Source organism: Symphalangus syndactylus, chromosome 16, assembly GCF_028878055.3.
Source record: "Symphalangus syndactylus isolate Jambi chromosome 16, NHGRI_mSymSyn1-v2.1_pri, whole genome shotgun sequence".
Lineage (NCBI taxonomy): Eukaryota > Metazoa > Chordata > Mammalia > Primates > Hylobatidae > Symphalangus > Symphalangus syndactylus.
Window position 1 is genome coordinate 92,397,422 of NC_072438.2, and position 25,455 is coordinate 92,422,876.

A 25,455-nucleotide genomic window follows, 5' to 3' on the forward strand; every position below is an offset into this window, starting at 1 on the left:
TTTTTTTTTTTAAACGCTGTTGGAAATCTCGCGATGGAGGGAGGAGGAGGTGAGGCTGGAGCGGCATGGTGGGCTCCTGCGGGCGTGAGAAGGGGTGCGGGCGGGCCGGGGTGCTCGCGGTCAGCTGAGGTCTCCACTGTCGAGGCGGTGACCGGGTGCGGGCGGCTGCCCTGGCCTCCAGCCTGGCGTTCGGTGCCCAGAGCTCCTGGCCGCCGCGCCGTGCCCGCGCCGGTTCTGGCGATCCTTGGCGGCGGGCGCGTTTCCCCAGAGACTGTTGTAGGCTGCTTAGTGCAAGTGACTCAGCCTTTAGCACGATCTTAAGGAATAGGGATAGTGGAGGCACACTGATGGATTGGAATCGCAGTTCTGCTGCTCTTCCTAGCTGTGGCTTTGGGGAAGTCCCTTAACTTCTTTGTCCCTCGGGTTCCCTGTCTGCAAAATAACGGTGGTAACAGTAGTGCCTACCTTACAGGGCTGCTGTGAGATTCAAGGAGAACGGTGCCTGGCAAGCTGAACACAGTGTTGGTAAATAAATTAACATTTTGCACAAATGGTTCAGTAACTTGCCACTGTTATACAGCTAGTAAGAAACAGTTACACAGCCTGATGCAATGGGTCCTACACTCTTTTTTTTTTTTTTTTTTGAGACAAGACTGTTGCCCAGGCTGGAGTGCAGTGGCGCGGTCTCGGCTCACTGCAGCCTCCGCCTCCCGAGTTCCAGTGATTCTCGTGCCTCAGCCTCCCAGGCAGCTGGGACTACAGGCACAGACCACCACGCTCGCTAACTTTTGTATCTTTAGGAGAGACGGCGTTACGCCGTGGTGGCCAGGCTAGTCTCGAACTGCTGACCTCAAGTGATAATACCCGTCTAGGTCTCCCGAAGTGTTGGGCATGAGCCACCGCGGTGCCCGGCAGGTCCCACTCTTAAGCCCTGTATTATGCTGCCTCAGAAAGATCTTGGCAACCGCAGCTGTCCTCTAAAGCTCTTATGCTGCCTTCCTCCGCGCCCTCCAAGATCATGACTTAATATTTGATAGGTTTAGATTTATTTGTTGAAGGTTTCCAGCCTTGCTTCTCCCCTACTGCCATAGGCAGGGACTTAACTAATAAAGTTGTATTATTCCCAGACTTTATTAGGTACTCACTAAATGCTGAAATGAATACATGCACTGTAACATTTGACCCTGGCCTGAAACTCAAGAACAGACTTGGCGACTGTGTTCCCACCTACTCCGGGGGCTGAGGCAGGAGGATGGGTGGAGCCCAGGAGTTCAGTTTACAGTGCGCTATAATCGCACCAGTGCACTCCATCCTGGGTGACAGAGCGAGATTCTCTCTAAAACAAAACAGGGAGGACTGACTTTGTCATGGGATGGTTGGTGATCTGTTAACTCTTCATGCTTGGAATACTTACGCGCTAGACGTAGAGTAACACTTCAAGGACATTTTAGATTTTGAAGTCAGGTCTTATTTCACGTTAGCTTTGCCAATTCAGTGTTTCCTCGTTAAAAATGCTGACTTCTGCAATTCATTTGGCTCCTTCGATTGTTGTGAAAAATAGAATGTCCTATGGCATCCTCTGTGTAGTTTATTCCCTGTCAAAACACTGGGGAGCGAGAGAGGATTTTTCCTAATATCAATAGCTCATGTATGTCAAAAGGACACAAATGACATTAGACTAGTATAAGAAAGGGTTCGTAAGGACATAAGAATATATGCTAAAGGGACATAACATATGCTGTAGTTATTAAACAGGTATGCACATACAAGTGCACAATGAACAGTCCTTAAGAGTTGTGACATTCTGATATAAGCCCGCTTTAAACACGTGGCTAGTTACTATTCCAAACAGGCTCCTTCTCTCTTCCTGGCCTTTTTCTTTTGGCTTGAACTTGGATAAGAACCTTGAGTACCTTATTGTACATCTGTCACTGCCTCTAGCTTCAGTTGATGCAAATCTGCCACTGAAAATTGAAGTTTTCAACCAATATTAGAAGTCAGTAAGCAAGCAGGGCCTGGACATAGTAGAAGTTAACCTCATCCTGTGTTTGACTTTCAAGGATAGACTCCTACTAAGTGCTTAATGAAAGTAGCCAGTGGCCACCGCAGCCGTTATTTAATAGAATGGCTCCTTGTTCCAAAGAACACCTGACAGAAATTTCTTGCCATTTATATATAGGATAGTCTGGGAGTCTGAACATGTTCCATTAGAAGGATTTGTAGGAACAGTCTTGATTTTAGTTTTGAATATTAAGGGCCTGATTTTCACTGATAAGAATCAATACAGGGCCTGGCATGGAGGCACTTTGGGAGGCTGAGGCGAGAGAATTGCTTGAGCCCAGGAGTTTTGAGACCAGCCTGGGCAACATAGGGAGACCCTGTCTCTTAAAAACAAACCAACAAAAAAATTAAAAACATTAGCTGGGTGTGGTGGCATGTGCCTGTAGTCCCACCTACTTGGGAGGCTGAAGTGGGAGGATCGCTTGAGCCTCAGAGGTCAAGGCTATGGTGAGCTGTGATTGTGCTACTGCACTCCAGCCTGGACGACAAAGTGAGACCCCATGTCAGAAAGGAATCAATTGTTTTTGCTGAAGGGAGCTAACAATGTAGTCCTATATTGGATGTACTCCTCTACTGGATGTACATAGTAACTCTTTCCAAAGCTCTAGCAATGGGTATGGATCTTGATTTCCCCATGCAAATGTTTGTGACGTTGCAAGACTTGCAGGCATCAAAACTTGGGACAGAAAATAGAATGATTTCATCAAGAGACTCATTGCCTGTGTTGCCTTTCTTAAAAACACAAATATTATAGTGACTTTGCTCAAAAAGTTTCCTCACAGTGCACATAGAATAAAATACACATTGAGCCTGGCTTTCAGAGGCCTGCCTTCCTGCTTATCTCTCACTCTGTGCTCCAGAAAGGCTTTCCCTGCCTTCCACACCTTGGTTCCAAGGCTTGCTGCTTTTGGCTCCAGCTCAAATATTCTCTCTGCCAACACCTTACTGGTCCTATTGTTGGAATCAGTGTTTCCTCCACCTCTCCTGTACACCTGTAGCATTTTGTTTGTATTATAGCATTTCTCAGAACCTGACATGTGTCTGCCTCTCCTGGACCCCACCTCTCATCTGCCTAGATGGGAGGCCGTGAAGAACAGGAACTTTTTATTATGTCTTTTGCTGGTTGAATTGAAAGGTACATATCTACACAGGTTAAATGAAATTTGGGTCATTTGACTTGTGTTTGCTTAATAAACTTGGTGAGCAAATGGGTAAACAAAAATACGGCATATCCATACAATGGAATATTATTAAGCCATAAAAAGAAAGAACTGATGCAAGTTGCAACATGGATAAATCTTGAAGATATGCTGAGTGAAAAAAGTTAGTTACGAGAGTCCACACACTATACAATTCCATTCCTTTAAGTCCAGAATAGGGGATTTTTTTTTTTTTTTGAGACAGAGTCTTGCTCTGTCTCCCAGGCTGGAGTGCAGTGATGCGATCTTGGCTCCTCTGTTCACTGCAACCTCTGCCTCCCCAGTTCAAGCGATTCTCTTGCCCCAGCCTCCCAAGTAGCTGGGATTACAGGAGTGTGCCACCATGCCTGGCTAATTTTTTTTTTTTTTTTTTGTATTTTTAGTAGAGATGTCGTTTCACGATATTGGCCAGGCTGGTCTCAAACTCCTGACGTCAAGTGATCTGCCCACCTTGGCCTCCCAAAGTGCTGGGATTACAGGTGGGAGCCACCGTACCTGGCCCCAGAATAGGGGATTCTTGAGACAAAAAGTAGATTAGTGGTTGCTTAGGGCTGGGGGATAGAGGGTGAATGCGGGGGTGATAGCTAAAGGATAAGGGGTTTCCTCTTGAGGTAATGAAAATGTTCAAAAATTGACTGTAGTGATGGTTGCATATATCTGAATATAAAAAGAAATATTAAATTTTATACTTTAAGCGGACAAATTGTATGTATATGAATTATATCTCAAAGCTGTTAAAAATTGAGCCCCTCCCTGCAAATGATAGTATTGAGAATAATAATAGCAATGAATAGCCATTACTTAGCCTCTCAGGCTTGTGCTAAATGCTTTGTTTACATTATTTACCTGTTCCAAGAATCCTATGAGGATAGTATTACTGCAAAATCTTTTTTTTTTGAGATGAGGTCTCACTCTGTTACCCAGGTTGGAATACAGTGGCGCGATCTCGGCTCACTGCAACCTCCACCTCCCAGGCTCAAGCAGTCCTCCCACCTCAGCCTCCCAAGTAGCAGGGACCACAGGTGCACACCTCAAGGCCTGGCTAATTTTTTGTATTTTTGGTAGAGATGAGGTATTGGCATGTTGCCCAGGCTGATCTTGAGCTTCTGAGCTCAGGTGATCCACCCGCCTCAGCCTCCCAAAGTGCTGGGATTACATGCATGAGCCACTGTGCCTGGCCAATTTTGAATTGTGTTTAAACAGATTATTTCTAAATTTTACCAAGGAGAAAGCCATGCCTTAGTAACAACTTACCTTGTGTTAAACAACTAATTAAGTTCTGAGACTCCAGAACTGTGTGACCCAAATCTTCTTAACTGCTGTACTGTACAATTGGAATGTCCACAAGATAATTTCTTTATAGAGGGCCTGACAAATGTGCCTTGACTTTTCTTTCTTTCTTTTTTTTGATACCAGGGTATTGCTCAGTTGTCCGGACTGTAATGTAGTGGTGTGATCATGGCTCACTGCAGCTTCAGCCTTCTGGGCCTAAGTGATCCTCCTGTTTCAGCCTCCCAAAAAGCTGGGACTACAAGTGCATGCCACCACACATGGCTAATTTATTTTTTGTAGAGATGGGGTCTTGCCATGTTGCCCAGGCTGCTCTTGAACTCCTGGCCTCAAGCAGTCCTCCTGCCTCGGCCTTCCAGAATGCTGGGATTATAGGCATGAACCGCTGTGCCTGGCTGACTTTTCTTAAATAATTAAATGCATGACTACCACTTTAGCAAGTAGAGGCATACCTTGTTTTATTGCACTTTGCAGATAGTGCGCTTTTTTTTTGTTGTTGTTGTTAGAGATGGGATTTTGCTATTATTGCCCAGGCTGGTCTCAAACTCCTGGGCTCAAGCAATCTTCTGGCCTCAGCCTTCTAAGTAGCTGAGATTACATGTGTGAACCAACATGCCCCATTCAGTAAGGTGCTTCTTACAAATGGAAGGTTTATGGCAGCCCTACATGGAGCAAGTCTGTTGACACCATTTTTTCAACAGCATCATGCTCACTTTTTGTCTCTGTGTCACATTTTGGTAATTCTTGCAATATTTCAAATTTTCCACTATTTTTATGTCTGTTATGGTGATCTATGATCAGAGATTTTTGATGTTTCTATTGTAAATGTTTTGGGGCTCTGCAAGCCATGCCCAAATAAGAGTGAACTTAATCGATAAATGTGTGTGTTCCTACTGCTGCACTGGCCATTCCTCCATCTCTCTCCATCTCCTTGGGCCCTCCTATTTCCTGAGACACAACAACATTGAAATTAGGCTGATTAATAACCCTATAATGGGCTCCAAGTGTTCAAGTGAATGAGTCACACTTCTACCATTTTAAATCAAAAGCTAGAAATTATTAAGCTTAGTGAAGAAGGCATGTGGAAAACTGAAATAGACTGAAAATTAAGCCTCTGGCATCAAACAGTTAGCCAAGTTGTGAATGCAAAGAAAAAGTTCCTGAAGGAGGTTAAAAGTGCTACTCCAGTGAACACGCAAATCATAAGAAAGTGAAACAGCTTTATTGCTGATACGGAGAAAGTTTGAGTGGTCTGGATAGAAAATCAAACCAGCCACAGCATATCTTTAAGCCAAAGCCTAATCTAGAGCAAGGCCCTAACTCTTTTCAGTTCTCTGAAGGCTGAGAGAAGTGAGGACGGTGCAGAAGAAAAGTTTGAAGCTAGCAGTGGTAGGTTCATTAGGTTTAAGGAAAGAGCAGCCATTTCCAGAGCATGAAAATGCAAGGTGAAGCAGCAAGTGCTGATGGAGAAGCTGCAGCAAGTTATCCAGATCTAGCTAAGATTGTTGATGAAGGTTGCTACACTAAACAGATTTTCTTTTTTTTTCTTTTCTTTTTTTTTTTCTTTTGAGACAGAGTCTCGCTCTGTCACCCAGGGTAGAGTGCAGTGGCCTGATCTTGGCTCACTGCAACCTCTGCCTCCTGAGTTCAAATGATTCTCCTGCCTCAGCCTCCTGAGTAGCTGGGATTACAGGCACGCACCACCACGCCTGGCTAATTTTTGTATTTTTGGTAGTGACAGGGTTTCGCCATGTTGGTCAGGCTGGTCTTGAACTTCTGACCTTGTGATCCGCCCACCTCAGCCTCCCAAAGTGTTGAGATTATAGGCGTGAGCCACTGTGCCTGACCAACAGATTTTCAGTATGGATGAAACAACCTTCTATTGGAACCTAAAGAGAAATCAATGCCTGGTTTCAAAGCTTCAAAGAATAAGCTGACTCTCTTGTTAGGGGTCAGTGCAGCTGGTGACTTTAAGTTGAAGCCAGTGCTCACTGGCCATTCTGAAAATCACAGAGTCCTTAGGAATGATGCTAAATCTACTCTGCCTTGCTCTATAAATGGAACAACAAAGCCTGGATGACAGTACCTTTCTTTACAGCATGATTTTTGAATATTTTAAGCCCACTGTTGAAACCTACTGATCAGAAAAAGGATTCCTTTCAAAATATTACTGCTCATTGATAATGCACCTAGTTACTACTCAGGTGCTCTGGTGGCAGTGTACAAGCGCATGAATGTTGTTTTCATGCCTGTCAACACAGCATTCATTTTGTAGCCCAAGGATCAAGGGGGTAATTTTGACTTTTAAGTCTTGTTATTTAAGAAATACATTTCGTAAGGCTAGAGATGAAATAGATAGTGATTACACTGATGGATCTGGGCAAAGTTAATTCAAAACCTTCAGGAAAGGATTCACCATTCTAGATGCCATTAATAACATTCATGATTCATGGGAGGAGGTCAAAGTATCAACATTAATAGGAGTTTGGAAGAAGTTGATTTCAATCCTCATGGATGACTTTGAGACTTAAGTGGAGGAAGTAACTGCAGATGTGGTCGAAATAGCAAGAGAATTAGAAGTGGAGCCTGAAGATGAGACTGAGTTGCTGCAACCCCATGATAAAATATCAGTGGATGAGAAGTTGCTTTTTATGGATGAGCAAGGGAAGTTGTTTCTTGAGGTGGAATCTACTACTAGTGAGGATGCTGTAAACATTGTTGAAATGATGACGAAGAGTTTAGAATATTTTATAAACTTAGTTGATAAAGTAGTGGCAGAGTTTGAGAAAATTGACTCCAAATTTGAAAGAAGTTCTACTGTGGGTAAAATGCTGTCAAACAGCATCACATGCCGCAGAGCAATCTTTCATGAAGGGAAGAGTCTATCAATGCAGCAAACTTCATTGTTGTCTTATTTTTAAAAATTGCCTCAACCACCCCAGTCTTCGGCAACCACCACCCTCATCAGTGAGCAACCATTAACGTCAAGGCCAGATCCTACGCCAATGAAAAGATTATGACTCACTGAAGGCTGAGATGATCATTAGCATTTCTTAGCAATAAACTATTTTTTAAAAATTAAAAAAAACTTTTTGAAGATAAATCAGACCAAAATGTCAAGCAATAAAGGATTTTAAAATTAAGGTACATACATTGTTTTTGAACAGTGAATTGCGCACATAATAGGCTCCAGTGTAGTGTAAACATAACTTTTATATATAGTGGGAAACCAAAAATGTTTGTGTATCTTGCTTTATTGCAATACTCACTTTATTGCAGTGGTCTGGAACTAAATATTTCCAAGGTATGCCTGTAAGTTCCTCTGTAAAATGCCAAAATTATAACTGAAATTATTTAGAGCTTTTGCTTTCTATCAAATGCCATCACCTTCTTAAAGTTAATTTTCCTTACCACCATCACTAGCATTAATACTAGCACTAGCACTAGTAGCATTCTTCCTCCCACCGCCCCCTCCCCCGACCCAGTTGGTTTTCCACTGTGAAATCAGCTTTACAACTCATTTTAAGGGGCTTCAGGAATCAAGAACAAAGCTGCGCTGAGTGGGGGATGCTGGCGATTGGCTGGCTGCCCTGAGGGTGACCCACTGCTGTGTGTCAGCTTTCTGTGTGTCTTGGGTTCAAATTTGTACTGCACTAGAATAGATTGCCATAGTTCACGGGTGTGGTGGGAAGAAAAATGTCCTCTCCAGGAACGTCCACATTCTAATTCCTGCACCTGTACAGATGTAATCAATGGTCTTGAGATGGGAGATTATTTTGGATTATTTATGTGGGCCCAGTGTTATCATGAGGGTTCCTATAAATTAAGACAGAGCCAGGCATGTGAGAGAAGGTGATGTCAGGACAGAAGCAGAGATTGGAATGATGTGGGATCAAGAGCCTAGGAATGTGGGCAGCCTCTGGAAGCGGGAAGAGATAAGAAAACCTGCCCGAGGGCCCCCAGAAGGAACGCAGGCCTGCCAATTCATTTCAGACTGACCTCCAGAACTGTATGATAATAAATGGTGATTTTCTTTTCTTTCTTTTTGACATGGAGTTTCACTTTTGTTGCCCAGGCTGCAGTGCAATGGTGTGATCTCAGCTCACTGCGAGCTCTGCCTCCCGGGTTCAAGCGATTCTCCTGCCTCAGCCTCCCAAGTAGCTGGGATCACAAGCATGCACCACCACACCTGGCTAATTTTGTATTTTTAGTAGAGATGGGGTTTCTCTATGTTGGTCAGGCTGGTCTTGAACTCTCAATCTCAGGTGATCTGCCTGCCTTGGCCTCCCATAGTGCTGGGATTATAGGCGTGAGCCACTGCGCCTGGCCATAAATGGTGTTATTTTTAGCCACTAATTTTGTGGCAATTTCTTACAGCAGTTACAGGAAACCTATAACTGCATTCCACCCTGTTCTAAGTGCTTTACCTCCATCCACTCATTTCATCCTCTCAATATCCCTGTGACCCCCACTTTGCAGATGAGAAAACAGGTTCAGCAAGGACAAGGGATTCGGGGTCCCATCATTAGTGAGGTGGCAGAGCTGGGATCCTAACTTTGGCTGGCTCTGGAGGAGTCCTGCGTTTACCTCCTGTGCTGTGCTCCTCATTAATCAATTTTAAAATCAATTTCAAGTCAATATTAATTTCAAAATCTTGAGATCCCATTTAAATGCATTTTAAAGGACAAATCTCAAAAGGATATTTAAGGTACCATTCATTTCTTTGTAATCAGTGATTGGGGTCTGCATTATTTTATGTTTATGATAGTACTAAAATGATGATCTTATTTTTTATTCTTTTTTTTTTTTTTTTTGAGATGGAGTCTCACTCTGTCACCCCGGCTGGAGTGCAGTGGCGCTATCTTGGCTCACTGTCAGCTCCGCCTCCCGGATTCATGCCATTCTCCTGCCTCAGCCTCCCAAGTAGCTGGGACTACAGGTGCCCGCCACCGGGCCCGGCTAATTTTTATTCTTCTATTTTTAGTACAGACGGGGTTTCACCATGTTAGCCAGGATGGTCTCGATGTCCTGACCTTGTGATCCGCCCTCCTCGGCCTCCCAAAGTGTTGGGATTACAGGCTTGGGCCACCGTGCCCGGCCTTATTTTTTATTCTTTTTGGATCTGCTGTAAAAGTCTCTTTATAACCATACTTATTTAAGATATTTGGTAAAACCTGATTTTTGTCTCTTCTATTACTTTAAAATTTCATTGGTGAAACTGGATTGTAAATGCCAGACCAGATTTGATGTGGAATCCTTTAATTCTACTTGAAATTGGGTAATAATTAGACAGCTTTATGCTTATTTGTTTATGAGGCTTTGTTAGTTCAGAACATAAAAATATGTAGTGCATGATTAAAACTTGTACTAATGGATATTAAATTAATAAATTACTCAATAAGTTTGAATACATTGTTTTCTAAGGATGACTCCTAGACGCACAAAAAATCAATATGTTGGAAAGAAAAGATTGTAGTCTTCTCGTAGTATTGAATAATGTTCTTCAAAATATCTTAATAGGATTTAGAACTTATTGTGGGATCCTACGCTTGACATTTAGCTTGTATTCAGCTAAATTATTCTTTAAAAAGCATGAGTTTGTCAATGAGAATTGTAGAAAAAAATACTGTCTTGGATTTCAGATTTGGTGCTGCATGTGTCTTTTCTGCTTGCTTTCAATCTAGGTATTCGCCTAGAAACACTTAAAGAAGAAAGTCAGTCAAGACATGCTCTACCTGCAAGTTTTGAAGCCAACAGTTTGCAGAAAAGCAACTGGGGTTTCTTACTTACTGGGCTTGTGGGTGGGACCCTGGTGGCTGTGTATGCTGTAGCCACACCGTTTGTAACGCCAGCCCTTCGAAAAGTCTGTTTGCCGTTTGTACCTGCAACTACAAAGCAGATTGAAAATGTTGTGAAAATGTTGCAATGCCGAAGAGGATCCCTTGTAGACATCGGTAGTGGCGACGGACGCATTGTGAGTTCTGCTAAAACATTTTAAGATTTGGAGCCAGAACTTAAAATTTTTGCTTTACATTTAATAAGGCTACACAGAGACTTACTAAATCTGACAGCTTGAAAGAGTGCTCATTTCATGTTTGTTTGACTAAACTATTAAACTACCAGCATATTTGGAATTCATTTTTCCCAGATTTAATTTGTTCTTAAAGGAGGAAGTATGCTGTAGACATGCCAGGTGAAAAAGTACAGTTAACTGGTAATTATCAAATTGTCTGTTAAAATATGTGGGCCGACAGAGGTGGCATGAGAAGAAACATGTTAAATCATGGTGTTTCACTCCTTTACATTTTTGCCCCGTAGTTGTTTGCTTCTATATTTGTCTGTTTTTATCCATGTATAAGTAATAATTCCTGTGGGGTAATATAGAGTTAAAATAAGAAAGAGCCAGTAATTAGCCCTCACTAAGCTGAAGATCAGACTTTTTATGAACTTCTCTCACTTGACCCCAGTTGGGCACCTATAAATAAAGACAAAAGGCCACTGACGGGCAAGTGGGTGTCTCAGAGCAGGTTCCTCTGTGGGCAGGATGGCACCATCCTTGGCTTCATCCCAATGATGAGCTGAAAAGTTCCAGCAGCAGTGGGAAAGGCTGGTTCTATGAAGCATTTAGTGTGAAGGCCAGCAGGGCTCTATCACCAGCTCCTGCAGACATAGAGACTGATTTTGTGATTCTGAGCTAGAATAATCAGGAGGAGTTTAGAAAGTTAAGATATTTTTAATTTAACTTTTTTTTTTTACTTTTAAAATTGTGTTAAGATAGACATACCATAGTGTTTACCATCTTAACCATGTGCAGGTGTACGGTTCAGGGTGTGAAGCATATTCACGTTGCCATGCCACCATCACCACCACCCATCTCCAGAGCTCTTTTCATCTTGCAAAACTGAAACTCTGCCCTGATTAAATGATAACTTTCTATTCCCCTCCTCCCCTCACCCTCTGGGAGCCACTATTTGTTTCTAAGAAATTTATTAGTGGCTGGGTACGGTGGCTCGTGCCTGTAATCCCAGCACTTTGGGAGGCTGAGGTGGGCAGATAACGAGGTCAGGAGTTCAAGACCAGCCTAACCAACATGGTGAAACCCTTTCTCTACTAAAAATACAAAAATTAGCCAGGCATGGTGGCGCATGCCTGTAATCCCAGCTACTCAGGAGGCTGAGGCAGGAGAATCACTTGAACCCAGGAGGCGGAGACTGCAGTGAGCCAAGATCATGCCACTGCACTCCAGCCTGGGTGACAGAGCGAGACTCCGTCTCAAAAGAAAAAAAAAAAAAAAGAAATTTATTAGTCAGTTTTCATGCTGCTGATAAAGCCATACCCGAGACTGGGCAGTTTACAAAAGAAAGAGGTTGATTAGACTTAGTTTCACATGGCTGGGGAGGCCTCACAATCATGGGGGAAGGTGAAAGGCAAGGAGGAGCAAGTCATGTCTTACATGGATGGTGGCAGGCAAGGAGAGAGCTTGTGCAGGGAAATTCCCCCTTATAAAACCATTAGATCTTGTGAGACTTATTCACTGTCATGAGAATAGCATGGGAAAGACCTGCCCCCGTTATTCAGTTACCTCCCGCCAGGTACCTCCCATAACACATGGGAATTCAAAATGAGATTTGGGTGGGGACACAGAGCCAAACCATATCAAGAAATCAAAGAGAAAGTTTTAAAATCCAGATTTGAATGCTTTACGTATTTGAACAGTATCTTTGTGGTTTCCGAGGAAATGTTTTCTTGGAGCACTGTAGTTACTTGGGAACCATCTTAGGTGGGACAGCTGAGTCAAGGGATGCTCCCTGAAAGAATGGGGCAGGACAGAACGGGCAGAGAGAACCCTGGACTGCCTCACACCCCTCCAACTCTCCGGAGGCCGGTGGGATTCCACAGTTGACGTTATTGGGATTCATTTCATTTTACTTTTACCTTTTTTCAGTTTTGAGTGAACAGTCATTAACTACAAAGGAAATATGTAACTAATTGCAGACTTTTCATTGACAGGTTATTTTTATTGCTTGTTGACAAAATCATCCTCCCAGACACATTCATTTCACTGCTGCTGTGCTAGCCCACTGATGGAGAGATGCAGTGGATTTTCAGCAATGTTTTGTTGGACCTCCCTGGGGGTTGGCTGACCTAGAATCAATTATGGAGGTGTTCAAAGTGAACCTGAATGTCTGTTCTGATACTTGAGGTGAAATCTTTAACCAATCAAGAAAACTAAGTTATGTGGGTTGACTGTTACCTTGTCCACAAAGCTGTATCACTTTAGAGACACATTTTTAAATGAGGTCTTAGTCACAGGAGGCGTTTTTTGATTGGATGTTTAAACCGTCGATAGGAAATATTCATATTGTTTGACCATGTATGTTCATTTTTTCTTCTTATTTTGAATAAATCCTGCCTCTCTCCACAGGTCATAGCGGCTGCGAAGGAAGGGTTCACAGCAGTTGGTTATGAATTAAACCCATGGCTAGTTTGGTACTCCAGATACCGCGCTTGGCGAGAAGGTGTGCATGGTTCTGCCAAATTTTATATTTCGGATTTGTGGAAGGTATGTAAGGCAGAGAATGGCCCTAGAGAAATCCAAGGAAACATTTTATTATTCAAAATTAGTATGACTGAAAACTGAAAAATTTATTAAAAGAAAAATAATTAAAATCCAAGTGAATATTCTGGCATAATGAAATGTGTAACATTGATACATTTTACAAATAGTCTCCTTTAGAGAGAAGTTTAAGGTTTTTATGTGATAGGTCTTGTGAATTCCAAGAATTTATTTACTAAATTAAAATGTTGTCGTTTCTGTTTCTTATAAAATAATGAGATTTTTCATCTCATTTGGAAATCCTATAAGTTATTATCGATAAATATTAGACTTTTCCATTTGTGTGCCTGTGTGTGTGTGTGTATGCATATTCGTATATTTAGAGAGACACAGAGATGGTTGCTAGAGAATCAGGCTGTCATGGTTATTTCATATCCTCATAAAGTATAAGATACTTCCAAATTTATTTGTACGCTAAAAACTCTAAAAGTGCCCTGTAATTTTGCTTTAGGAATGTTCCATAAAATGCTTTTTCTTAAATAAGAATTTTCCATTATAATATTGTCATCAGTAGCTTACAAAAATTCACTTGAGTTTTGCTTGCATTGTTTTTTTATGCCGTATGTGCATAAACGATCTCTCTATAGAGTAAATAAGGCTTTTATTGGGCAATAAGAATTTTAACTGGCAAAGCACATTTCCCCTCAGTTTTTCAACTAAAGACCATTTTATTGCACTTTTTTATATAGTATTTTAGAGAAGAAGAGGGGGATTCAAATTTTAAGGATGGTTCAACAACAACAAAACACAGATGGTTCTGAAGTCTCTTGTGTTCTGGTGAAGCTGGTGGTGTAGAGTGGACTGGTGTGGGAACACGTGGCCCTGGTGCCACCAGCTGGTCACAGTGGGGTCACAGTGTGGTCACTAGCTGTCTGACGCCTGATCACTGGGGCGAGCCCTGCATGGAGTCGCCCTGAGGATGAGATGGGATGACTTACAGGGAAGCGTGTGGAAAACTGTAATGGACTGAATTAAAATGAATGAGAGCATGAACATGTCATTTTTTTCCTTGTGAAATCTTAAGGAGGGCCGCTGTTTTTAGGAGTTTGTCAAAACCCACCGTTTGGTAAAATGGAAAACTGCTCTCCATTTCTGTGAAACAGGTTAAGCTTAATGTTTGGCTTTTTGCACGTAATCTACCGATTCTTTTCCCACTTGTTCAGGTTACTTTTTCGCAGTACTCGAACGTTGTTATTTTCGGTGTGCCTCAAATGGTGAGTACGCGCTTTCCTGCTGTCTGTTTGGGGTTAGATGATGTTGAAGGCCCTTCCAGCCACAACACCACCACTTACCCGTGTGACGGTGATGGCCTCCTAGAGATTTTAGGGAACACTAGGTTTCAGTTCATTGATTTAATAAAATACTTCAGAGTCTTAGAAGTTTAATCATAAAAGATTCAGTCATACTTTTAAACTTTGGCTTCAGATGAAATTCTCAATGATTTCCCTAAGCCTTAAACATTCCAGTTTGGAAACTGCTTTCTGAGGTCCCCGTGTGTAATGTAGTTTGCAGTTTTCACAGCCGCTCACTTCCACTTCGCTGAAATCAGTCTGGAAAGTTAATGGGATGTTCCCTCTGAATTGATCATTCCTCCCATTTGGAAGGAAGATAATTTTCTGGGTGGATGAGCATTGAGTAGTTTCAGTTTACCTCAGTTTACTGATTTGCTAAAGAATGGCGTATTGAACTTTGATTATGTACTTTCAAAAGTGAAAATGCCACAGTATTGTACTGAAAATGGCCCTCCTTAGCCTTTGGAAGGATGGTCTTGGTGGGAAGCTTTTACTGTATTGCTGGTGCACAGACCATGGAAAGAAATCCCTTTTCACTTTTCAAAGTCTAACATTGTAGCCATAATAAAATTGGCAGAATTGGATGTTTGCTAAAATGCTGTGATATAGCTGATAGGGTTTTAATTTTTTAAAAAGACAATTTACCTTTTTTTATTTTGTTTTTAAATTAATACCCAAATTTTTGTATAAGACATTTCAGTGCTTGAGAAATGTATTTCTACTACTAAGACCTTCAGTATAATGCCATATTCTTTACTTTTAAAATATAATGTAGAAATGCTTTTATAAAATATTCTTTTTTTTGAGCCAGGGTCTTGCTCTGTTGCCCAGGCTGAAGTGCAGTGGCATGATCTTGGCTCACTGCAACCTCTACCTCCCTGGTTCAAGCAATTCTCCTGCATCAGCCTCCTGAGTAGCTGGGACTACAGGCACCTGCCACCACGCCCGGCTAATTTTTATATTTTTAGTAGAGGTGGGGTTTTGCCATGTTGGCCAGGCTGGTCTTGAATTCCTGACCTCAAGTGATTTGCCTGCTTTGGCCTCCCAAAGTGCTAGGATTACAGGTGTGAGCCACTGTGCCCGGTCTTGTAAAATGTTCTGGAAAGTGACAGTATCCTGTACATTCATAATTCTCATTAGGCCTGAAATTAAGACCACACTTTGGTATTCAGCCTTTTCTTATAGGAGTGAAATGAGGTAGAAGGGCACACTCCCTGGTCGTTTTTAAAAAACTGATTGGGATCATAGCTCGATATGTAATTTTGATGGTGATTTATTACCTGTGATGTTTGGGCTTTCGTTCTAAAATGGAATTGTTAGCTTTTTGGAGACAAGTAACTTTAATTTGAATCTATGCTTTATAAAAATAGAACGTTAGCATTTACTGGAAATGCCGTGCGTTGTGGAGAGGCAGGATGATGAAATCGGGGTTACTTGTCCCAGCGGGGGGCAGCAGTGGCCTTTGGTAGTCATCGTCACTCCAGGACCTGTGGAGCCGACTCCGGGTGCTTCTTACCATGTTTGAAGTGGACTGACTCACTTTATGGAGCTGTTCGGTCAGGGGAAATAGGAGTCTTATTATTTTTTTTTTTTTTTTTTTTTTTTTTTTTTTTTTGAGACGGAGTCTCGCTCTGTCGCCCGGGGTGGAGTGCAGTGGCGCAATCTCGGCTCACTGCAAGCTCCGCCTGCCGGGTTCACGCCATTCTCCTGCCTCAGCCTCTCCGAGTAGCTGGGACTACAGGCGCCCGCCACCACGCCCGGCTAATTTTTTGTATTTTTTAGTAGAGACGGGGTTTCACCGTGGTCTCGATCTCCTGACCTTGTGATCCACCCGCCTCGGCCTCCCAAAGTGCTGGGATTACAAGCGTGAGCCACCGCGCCCGGCCGGAGTCTTATTATTTATGAATACTTTTGCGATTACTGTCCATTCTTCTGTATGTAGAGAAATCTGAAATAAGGAACATGCAGCATTTCACTATTCCCAAGGAGAAAGGCAAGCAGCTGAAAAATACAAAGTGTCCACATTCCCTGTAATAGGGATTTGGCCAGCTTGCTGTCTCCACTCTGGTGGGTCGGTCAGGGGTGTGGGGGCCGGGATGGCTTCTGTTAGTTTGGAAGGCTGAGTTTTGTGTTTGGAGGGCCCTACTTTCAGCCTTCATCAAGCTGTGTCTCAGTGGAGGCCATGAGGGGAGGGGGCGTGTGCTGTGCCAGTCACCATCCCAGCCATGGCTGGGTGACTCCACAAAGCCGGCATGCCATGTGACGTTCCCTGCTGATGCCCAGGTAGATACTCAGAGAGCCAGGGGAGCCTTGGGGAGGTCCAGAGCCAGGAATCCCTGGGGCTGTAAACCCTCACCCCTGCTTCTGATACCAGACTGATGATCCCTAACAGCTCTGTGCAGTTGTAGCTGAAAATCAGAGGTGCCCTAGCATTTCCACACAGGTATGTATCTATCTAAAAAGGAGCAGGAATCCCATCTGGATCTGGTCAAGCCAGTTGTGGGGTTGTGAACATCCACGTTTAACATGAGCTTATGCACCGAGAGCATCTTTTCAAAGTGCAGAGCAGATCAACCTTGTTCTTGTGTAAAACCCTTCTGTGACTTCCTGCTGTTTTTAGGCATAAGGCCCAAACGCTCACTGTGGCCCTGAGGCTGGCGTGCAGTGGCCCCTGCTCCCCTCCAGCCTCCCCTGGGCCGTGCTGCCCTCAGCGCTCTGCACCAGCCCTCCGTCCTTCTCTCGGCCCCCTGGACCTCACCATTGCTGCTCTTCCCAGAGCCTGGGGCTGTTTCCTTCCTTCTGACTGTGGTCCCCCTGGCTCTGGACTTCATTGAACAGCACTGACCACTCATGGGCCGCTGTCTTTTCCTCTGCAAGGCAGTCCTTGATGACAATAAGGCGAGCTCCAGCGGCCCGCTTTGCACTCATATAGTACCTTGTTGCCCTGTCCTTAGATGGGTTATTGTGCGTTTCTTTGTCTGAAGCCTTCGACAGTGCTTGCTGTGTGCAGTGCACCATCAGCTCAGGGGCAGGGACCAGGCCTTTCTTCTTCCAGCTGGCCCAGGCCTCCAGCACCACAGCACCAGCACAGGCATCACTCAGTAAACGGTTGCTGAATGAATGAATGTGGTCTAAGTATACCCATTATTTATACTTTTCCCAGAAAACTGTCTACTTTCATAACCTCAAAGAATGACTAATTTTAGTTACAAATTCTGTTATGAATTTTTTTTTCTTTTTTTTGAGACGGAGTCTCACTCTGTTGCCCAGATTGCAGTGCAGTAGTGAGTGATCTTGGCTCACTGCAGCCCCAGCCTCCTGGGTTCAAGCGATCACCTGTCTCAGCCAGCCAAGTCGCTGGGAATACAAGTGTGTGCCACCATGTCCGGCTAATGGTTTTAGTTTTTGTAGGGACGGAGTCTCACTATGTTGCCCAGGCTGGTCTCAAACTCCTGGGCTCAAGCAGTCCTCCCGCTGCAGACTCCCAGTGTGTTGGGATTACAGGCGTGAGCCACCATGCTTGGCTTTTATGAACTGATGAACAAAAATATTATCATTATGTTCTAGTAAAGAAAAATAACTCATAGCTGAATCACTTTTTCTTCCTTCCTTCCTTCATTCATTTGACAAGTGTGGCCACTATAGCAAGCCCTGTTCTAATCGCTTGGAATACTTCAGTGAGTACAAGAGAAAACACACCTGCCCCAGGTGCTCATATGCTAGTGGGGAGAGCAGATATTACATGAGACGCCTGTAGAAGATGCATCATACAGCAGAAGCAAAAGTGCTGTGGAGCAAAGCAAAGCAAGGGTGGGGTGGGGCAGGGACAGGATCCCTGCAAAGGTGACCTTTGAGGTTAGGGAGGGGGCGTGCAGGGAAGAGCGCCTCGGGCAGGGTGGGGGGCAGTGCGGCAAGCAGGCAGGTGTGGCATGAGTGTGCGTGGGGAGGTCAGAGAGGAAGCAGGATGGGAAGGACACCAGCCCTTGGAAGGGCAGGAGCCTTGGGTGAGCAGAGAGGAGTGCAGGGCTGGCTGGGCTTGAGAAGGGTCGCATGCTGCCATGTGGAGGCAGGGGTGGGTACAAGCTGGGAGACAGGTTATAAGCTCTTGAGGGTGTCCAGGCCACGGAGTAGCTGGTGAGAAGCGTCAAATTCTGTGTGCATTGTGAAGATAAAATCCACAGGACTAGATGGCAGATCTAACGTTGGGGAGAGAGACAAAGGCGGGGTCACAGGCAGCCCCAGGGTGTTGGCCCAAGTTACTGGAAGTTTGGAGTTGCCTTGGGAAGTGGAAGCTTGTGTCTAGCACCTTAGACCACGGGGCCATCCTGCCACACGCTTGGGGTTGCCTTGAACTATGCTGGGGAAGGTGCAGGCGGAGCTGGCTGGGAAAGTCAGCATGGGCATGTGAAGTTTGGGTATACATGACATCAGGCTGGCGGTGGTGGGTGAGAAGGAGTCTGGGGTTCGGGCCAGAGGGTGGGCTGGAGATATAGGTTTGTTGGGCATCCGCACAGATGGAGCCTGGGAGTAGGTGAGATTCCCTGGGGAGTAGCAGAGATTCCCTGGGGAGCACAAGGATGAGCTGTTGAAGGCCTGGGCTCTGGACCCTGGCATTAGAGGTTTGGGAAATTAGGGGCAACCAGTAGGACTTGAGAGGGGAGCCTGGGGAGGAGGAAGTGCCAGGAGTCAGTTACCCTGGTGGCCCAGTGAAACCAGGGATCCTGGGGGGCAGGGTGTGTAGGTGTGGCAGGGCTGAGTTATCTTATACCTTTGAAAACTGTGTTTAAAGTTTTGTAGACGTAATTAGAATAGGATGAGTTCATGCCACTTTGAAACGTATAATTGTATGAATAATTTTGAATTCCATTAGGCAGACATGACACATCACGGCTTCTCTTTGTGTATGATATCAAGCACCAGATTCTTTGCATATTTATGTGTAATTTAGTCAGTTAATTTCTTATGATGGAAATAGCTCCTTTCATTTTTAGGTTTATCTTGACTTAGCATATGACAATCATTTGGAAATAAAAGAAACTATAAAAGAGAAAAGAATAATAGCATCATGAATAAGTTTACAATTATCCTTTTTATGAACAAAATTACCATAAGAAATCTCTGATATTTTGGAAAAACACATATTGTTTCATTCTTTGCTTATTTAATTTTTCCCTCAAGGAACAGAACTTTTTTTTTTTAATCCTATACTGGCTGTTAAAAGAATAGAAATTTCTCCATCCTTAATAGAATTTATTCTGTGTTATCTTGGCATTGATTCTAATGAAGAATTAGAATTTGGTTCATTCCAACCATCGGTCATGTAGAAGAGTTTTTCTAAGCACTTTTATAAGATATAGGTCAGGAATAAAACCATCATAGAAGCCCTATCAATTTCATCCTGATTTAATCTGTTTCTTTTTAGAGGAGTAATTTTTGCTTAGGTCTTGTTTTCTAAATATCACTTCTCACTAAGAGGAACCAGGAATCTTGGAGAAAGAGGCTGAATCAGGACTGTGGAAGAGAAGATACAAAAGCCAGGAACATTTTATTGAGCCTGAATGTAAGGAAGTGCTCACAATATTTGATAACAGCATGTCCAAAGGACAGAGAAGCCAGTGGCAAGAGCCTCCCAGTGGCCACATTAGGAGAATTGGAGCATTTGAATACACAAGGACAGTAATGGATTATAATCCGTCCAATGAAATAAGAATATAGGTGTTTGTCCTTATAGCAGATTGGTAGGTAAGGAGAGAGAGAGAGGCAGAGCAAGTGAGGGGAAAGCCGTTCCTTACGGTAGAGTGCCAACTGTACATCTAGAAGAAAGGACAGAATTAGCAGATTGATTCAGGCCAGAATCGTCCGTGAGTGCTACTTCAAGTGTGGGGACTCTCTGATGAGTAACAGGATTTACATCATCCCAAAGCATCTCCCCACACACTACTCATTATAAAAGGAGAAAAAGCAACCGCACAATGGAGACACCGCATCCCACCTTCACTGTGTGGTTAATGCCATCATCAAGAGCAGAAGGGCCTCCTGGGTGTCTGTGGAGCCTGGTAAGTTCACAGCCTCACAGGTGGGGTGTTGCCAGAGACTACACACTGCACTGCTCATGAGCATACATCAGAGGACCCACCGCCAGGGCCACTTTGGTTTTATTGTCACGAAAACCAAAGAAAGACTGAGGAACTGTTTTCCATCCAAGGAGACCAAAGGAATGTTACGGCTAAGTGCAAAAATGATCCTGGACTGGATCATACCCTTGGGAAATGTTATACAGAACATTATTGGGACAATGACAGAATCGCAGTGTTATTTGGAATTATTCTATTGGAATACAATGTTAAATTTCCTGAATATAACTGTGCTGGGATTATGTATGAAAATATTTTCTTAGAAAATACACACTGAAGTATTAAGGGAGTAAAGGAGCATATTGCATACAACCTTTTCTCCAGTGGTTTAGGAAAAAAATGTTCAGAGAGAGAGGAAGAGAACAAATGTGACAAAATGTTGAAAATCGGTAAACCCGTAGGCCAGGTGCAGTGGCTCACGCCTGTAGTCCCAACACTTTGAGAGGCTGAGGCGGGCAGATGGCTTGAGCTCAAGAGTTCAGGACCAGCCCGGGCAACATGGTAAAACCCCGTCTCTACAAAATTAGGAGGTTGAGGTGGGAGGATGGTTTGAGTCCAGGAGGCGGAGGTTTCATTGAGCCAAGATCACACCATTGCAGTCCAGCCTGGGCAATAAATCTTGTCTCAAAAAAAAAAATTATTTGAACCCAGGTATAGGTATACAGGAGTTCTTTGTTCTGTTATTGCAACTTTTCTAGAAGTTTGAAATCATCCCAAAATAGCAAGTTAAAAGAAGAAAGTAGAAAAAAAAGTATTTTTAGGATGTGAAGATGGTGAAGGTGGTAATATATTTTTAGGATCTGCAGATAAATTTTTAAGTAGTTGTTAATTTGTTGATGTAATTAAAATATCAATACTTTTAGCAAATAATAAAAACTTTATTGGTAGATTGATAATAAAATGGTACAACGGTGGTATAAGTTAGGCTAACTATCAAGAAATTCATTATCAGTATATTATGAATACATTTTTAAAAATTATGAAATATTTCATGATATTTCCAGTTGGTAGAATTGTGTATATTTTTTCATGATCTAACTATACCACGTTTCATTGGCTGTAGATCTTGATTTTAGGATGCACCATTGCTATTGAGAAACAAAAAAATTGGTAATTATAATTCTAAGACAATTAGTGTTGTGTGATGTGTCCTGATTTCAGAGATGTTAAAAATGTGGAAAAATGTGGCTGGGCACAGTGGCTCACGCCTGTAATCCCAGCACTTTGGGAGGCCGAAGTGGGCAGATTGCTTGAGCCCAGGAGTTTGAGACCAGCCTGGGCAACATAACAAGACCCCTCTCTCTTAAAAAATTATGGAAAAATAATGTCTTAAATATATGAGACTAGGTATATTGAAGTGTTGAAGTAAGTTATTTAAAACTGCTTCTTCTTATAATTACTGCCACACCCTGATTTTATTTAGAAAACAATCTATGATAGACATCTGCTAAAAATGGCATATTTTGTAATTAATACTAGAAGATGTTCGTACAACTGCTGTCAGTGTATCTTCTGTATTTCAGTGGATTGTTTGTTCATGTGTTTGTGTCCCAGAGTGCTCTTTTTAACAAGTAGTAATTTTTGCTCAGGTATTTTCAGGGACTCTTAAATACAGAGGAAATTTTGGGATCATTTCCTCTGACTCACTGCTCATTAAAATAATAGCTGTTACTCCCCACAGATGCTGCAGTTGGAGAAGAAACTTGAACTTGAACTTGAGGATGATGCACGAGTCATTGCTTGCCGGTTCCCTTTCCCACACTGGACTCCGGACCACGTCACGGGGGAGGGGATAGACACAGTGTGGGCATATGATGCGAGCACTTTCAGAGGCCGTGAAAAGAGGCCCTGAACATCGATACATTTCCAGCCGCCCATTCAAGCATAAACCTTACTGAGAGTGCTGTTCTGAAGTGTTGTAGTCGTCCCTGATCTTGTAGAGACTTACAGCTGTGTCCTTAGCAAAGGAGCGTAATTGTCTTTGGTTTGGAATGAGAAATTACTATTACTTTCCTTAACTGTTGGAGAAAACAAACAGAAGAAAAACGGGTAGATTTAAAATCTGCTTTTGATGCTATTTTCTTAAAAAATGTACTTACTGCCTTTTCATGCACCTGGATGCATGAAAAGATGAATAAGTGATGGTCATGGTTATGGGTAGGAAAATAAGATGCCAATAGCTCTTCACATTATAAACAATATGGCTTAATGCCTCGATAAGGAGAAATGATTTTTAAAGACAGTGTATATTACCAAATGTTTGCAGTCTCCTATAACTTTGTTCATACTTAAGTTGTATCTCTTTCCTTTTTGTACTTCATGGCAAAATTAATTTTCTAAAGGATTCAGAGAGGCATTTATATTTTGTAACATTTATTAGAAATAATTTGCTCCACTACTAGATTACTGTGTTTTATGGAATCTAAGCTGTATGTGTGTACATTTGTGTACATGTATGTGTAAATGTAAGCCCGAGGTGGGTTCAGATTCCAGTTTCGTCATCAGCAAGAGGCCTCGGACCCATAACTTACTGCCTCTGAGCCTTGGCTTTCTGTGTATCTCTGCCATTGGGATAATGGTACACATAACAGTGGACTGGGGACCAATTTCTAAAACTCATGGTACCTAGTCTTTGGTCCATAAATGATGTTTGTTATTTTAGACACTGAGAAAAATCTTATTCACAGAAGTTGCAGATTATTTCTGCTAGTCACTTTTTTGTTTCTTGAGAGCTGCCACTTATTTAATATTTCTCATTTATGAGAAGAGACTTGACTGATTTAGATAAAAGATGAATTAACGAAAACCTTTGAACGTGAGTAGACAAGCTTCATATATCTGTAAAGTGAATATTGAATGGTAGCTTGAGTCATTTGTACTTAACACGGAAAAGAATTGAACTCCCAGTCATACACCTGTAACTGAAATACCAAACTGTCTTAATGGAGATGTAATGAAGTAAGATGGTCACATCTTTAACTCAACTTATAAAAATTGGTCAGTTTGATAATTTTCATTTAAATGAGTAACATCTGGGGACACATTCATTTATTCAACAAATATGTCTTCAGTATCTACTGTAGAAGAAGCTCTGAGATTCTGCGGTGAATAGACATGCAAAGCCCCTGGCCTCATGGAATTCCTATTCTGGAAAGGAGAGACAAACAAATAAGCAAGGGAGTCTTAGTGTGTGTGGAGTTCTCTGAAAGAAATAAACAGTGTGATGGTGTAGAGAACACCTGTGTGAGTCTGAGATGAGGGGATGCGATGTTGTGGACTTCAGCCAGGTTTTTGGCAGCTAGTGTCTGTCCCTTTTCCAGTAGCTCCAATCTCCTTATGAAGAATGAGTTCTTACTGTGGTGTGTGGCTTTAGTGGGAGGGCAGCTCTTGCTCTGTGCCTCTCAGTTGCCTTCCACTGTAGCCAGTCCTGTAATGGTCTGGGCACACTTGGAGGGGGATCCATGGTAGCTCCTTACCATGAAGATGTGGGTAGAGGAGGGTTCTGTGGGGCCTTGGAGGTGTTCAACATTTTCTAGAAGTGTTCCTGGTGGATTTATAGAGGCATTGATATGGTTTGGCTGTGTCCCTATGCAAATCTCATCTTGAATTCCCATGTGTTGTGGGAAGGACCCAGTGGGAGGTGATTGAATTATGGGGGCAGGTCTTTCCTGTGCTGTTCTCGTGTTAGTGAGTCAGTTTCATGAGATCTGATGGTTATTATAAGGGGGAGTTTTCCTGCACAAGCTCTTTTTGCCTGCTACCATTCACGTAAGATATTCCAGCCACATGGAACTGTAAGTCCAATTAAAGCTGTTTCTTTTGTAAATTGCCCAGTCTCAGGTATGTCTTTATCAGCAGCGTGAAAACAGAGTAATATAGTAAATTGGTATGTTGCTGAAAAGATAACCCGAAAATGTGGAAGCAACTTTGGAACTGGATAACAGGCAGAGGTTGGAACAGTTTGAAGGGCTCAGAAGAAGACAGGAAAATATGGGAAGGTTTGGAACTTCCTTGAGACTTGTTGAATGGCTTTGACCAAAAGCCTGATAGTGATATGGACAATAAGGTCCAGGCTGAGGTGGTCTCAGATGGAGATGAGGAACTTGTTGGGAACTGGAGCAAAAGTGACTCTTGTTATGTTTAGCAAAGAGACTGGTGACATTTTGCCTCTGCCCTAGAGATTTGTGGAATTTTGAACCTCAGAAAGATGCTTGAGGGTATCTGGCAGAAGAAATTTCTAAGCAGCAAAGCATTCAAGAGGTGACTTGGGTGCTGTTAAAGGCATTCAGTTTTATAAGGGAAGCAGAGCATAAAAGTTTGGAAAGTTTGCAGCCTGACAATGTAATAGAAAAGAAAAACACATTTTCTGAGGTGAAATTGAAGCTGAATGCAGAAATTTGCATAAGTTTGCATAAGTAACAAGGAGCTGAATGTCAGTCCCCAAGACGATGGGGAAAATGTCTCCAGGGCATGTCAGAGGTCTTCATGGCAGCCCCTCCCATCACAGGCCTGGAGGCCTACGAGAAAATGGTTTTGTGGTCCATGCCCAGGGTCACTGTGCTTGGTGCAGTCTAGGGACTTGGTGCCTTGTGTCCCAGCCATTCCAGTCATGACTAAAAGGGGCCAAGGTACAGCTTGGGCTGTTGCTTCAGAGGGTGGAAGCCCCAAGTTTTGGCAGCTTCCATGTGGTGTTGAGCCTGTGGGTGCACAGAAGTCAAGAATTGAGGTTTGGGAACCTCCGCTTAGATTTCAGAAGATGTATGGAAATGCCTGGATGCCCAGGCAAAAGTTTGCTTCAGGGACGGGGCCCTCGTGGGCAGTGAGGCCTGCTAGGGCAGTGCGGAAGGGAAATGTGGGGTTAG

The 25,455-nt window shown here is 43.0% G+C and overlaps 1 protein-coding gene across 8 annotated transcripts; it reads left to right on the forward strand.

Moving 5' to 3' along the window:
* Positions 1 to 4: 4 nt before the first annotated feature.
* ATPSCKMT (ATP synthase c subunit lysine N-methyltransferase) lies at positions 5 to 23,829 on the forward strand. 8 transcript variants are annotated; one of them, XM_063619936.1, is made up of 6 exons: positions 34 to 49; positions 3,079 to 3,196; positions 10,235 to 10,524; positions 12,976 to 13,069; positions 14,331 to 14,381; positions 22,275 to 23,829. In XM_063619936.1, exons 2-6 carry the CDS (start codon positions 3,097 to 3,099, stop codon positions 22,298 to 22,300), a joined length of 561 nt encoding a protein of 186 aa, XP_063476006.1. In that variant the 5' UTR covers positions 34 to 49; positions 3,079 to 3,096; the 3' UTR covers positions 22,301 to 23,829. The 8 variants fall into 8 exon arrangements, with proteins under 8 accessions (XP_063476004.1, XP_063476009.1, XP_063476007.1 ...); XM_063619934.1 differs by lacking the exon at positions 3,079 to 3,196 and having other exon boundaries at positions 5 to 49; positions 12,976 to 13,113; XM_063619939.1 differs by lacking the exon at positions 3,079 to 3,196 and having other exon boundaries at positions 5 to 49.
* The last annotated feature ends 1,626 nt before the right edge of the window (positions 23,830 to 25,455 follow it).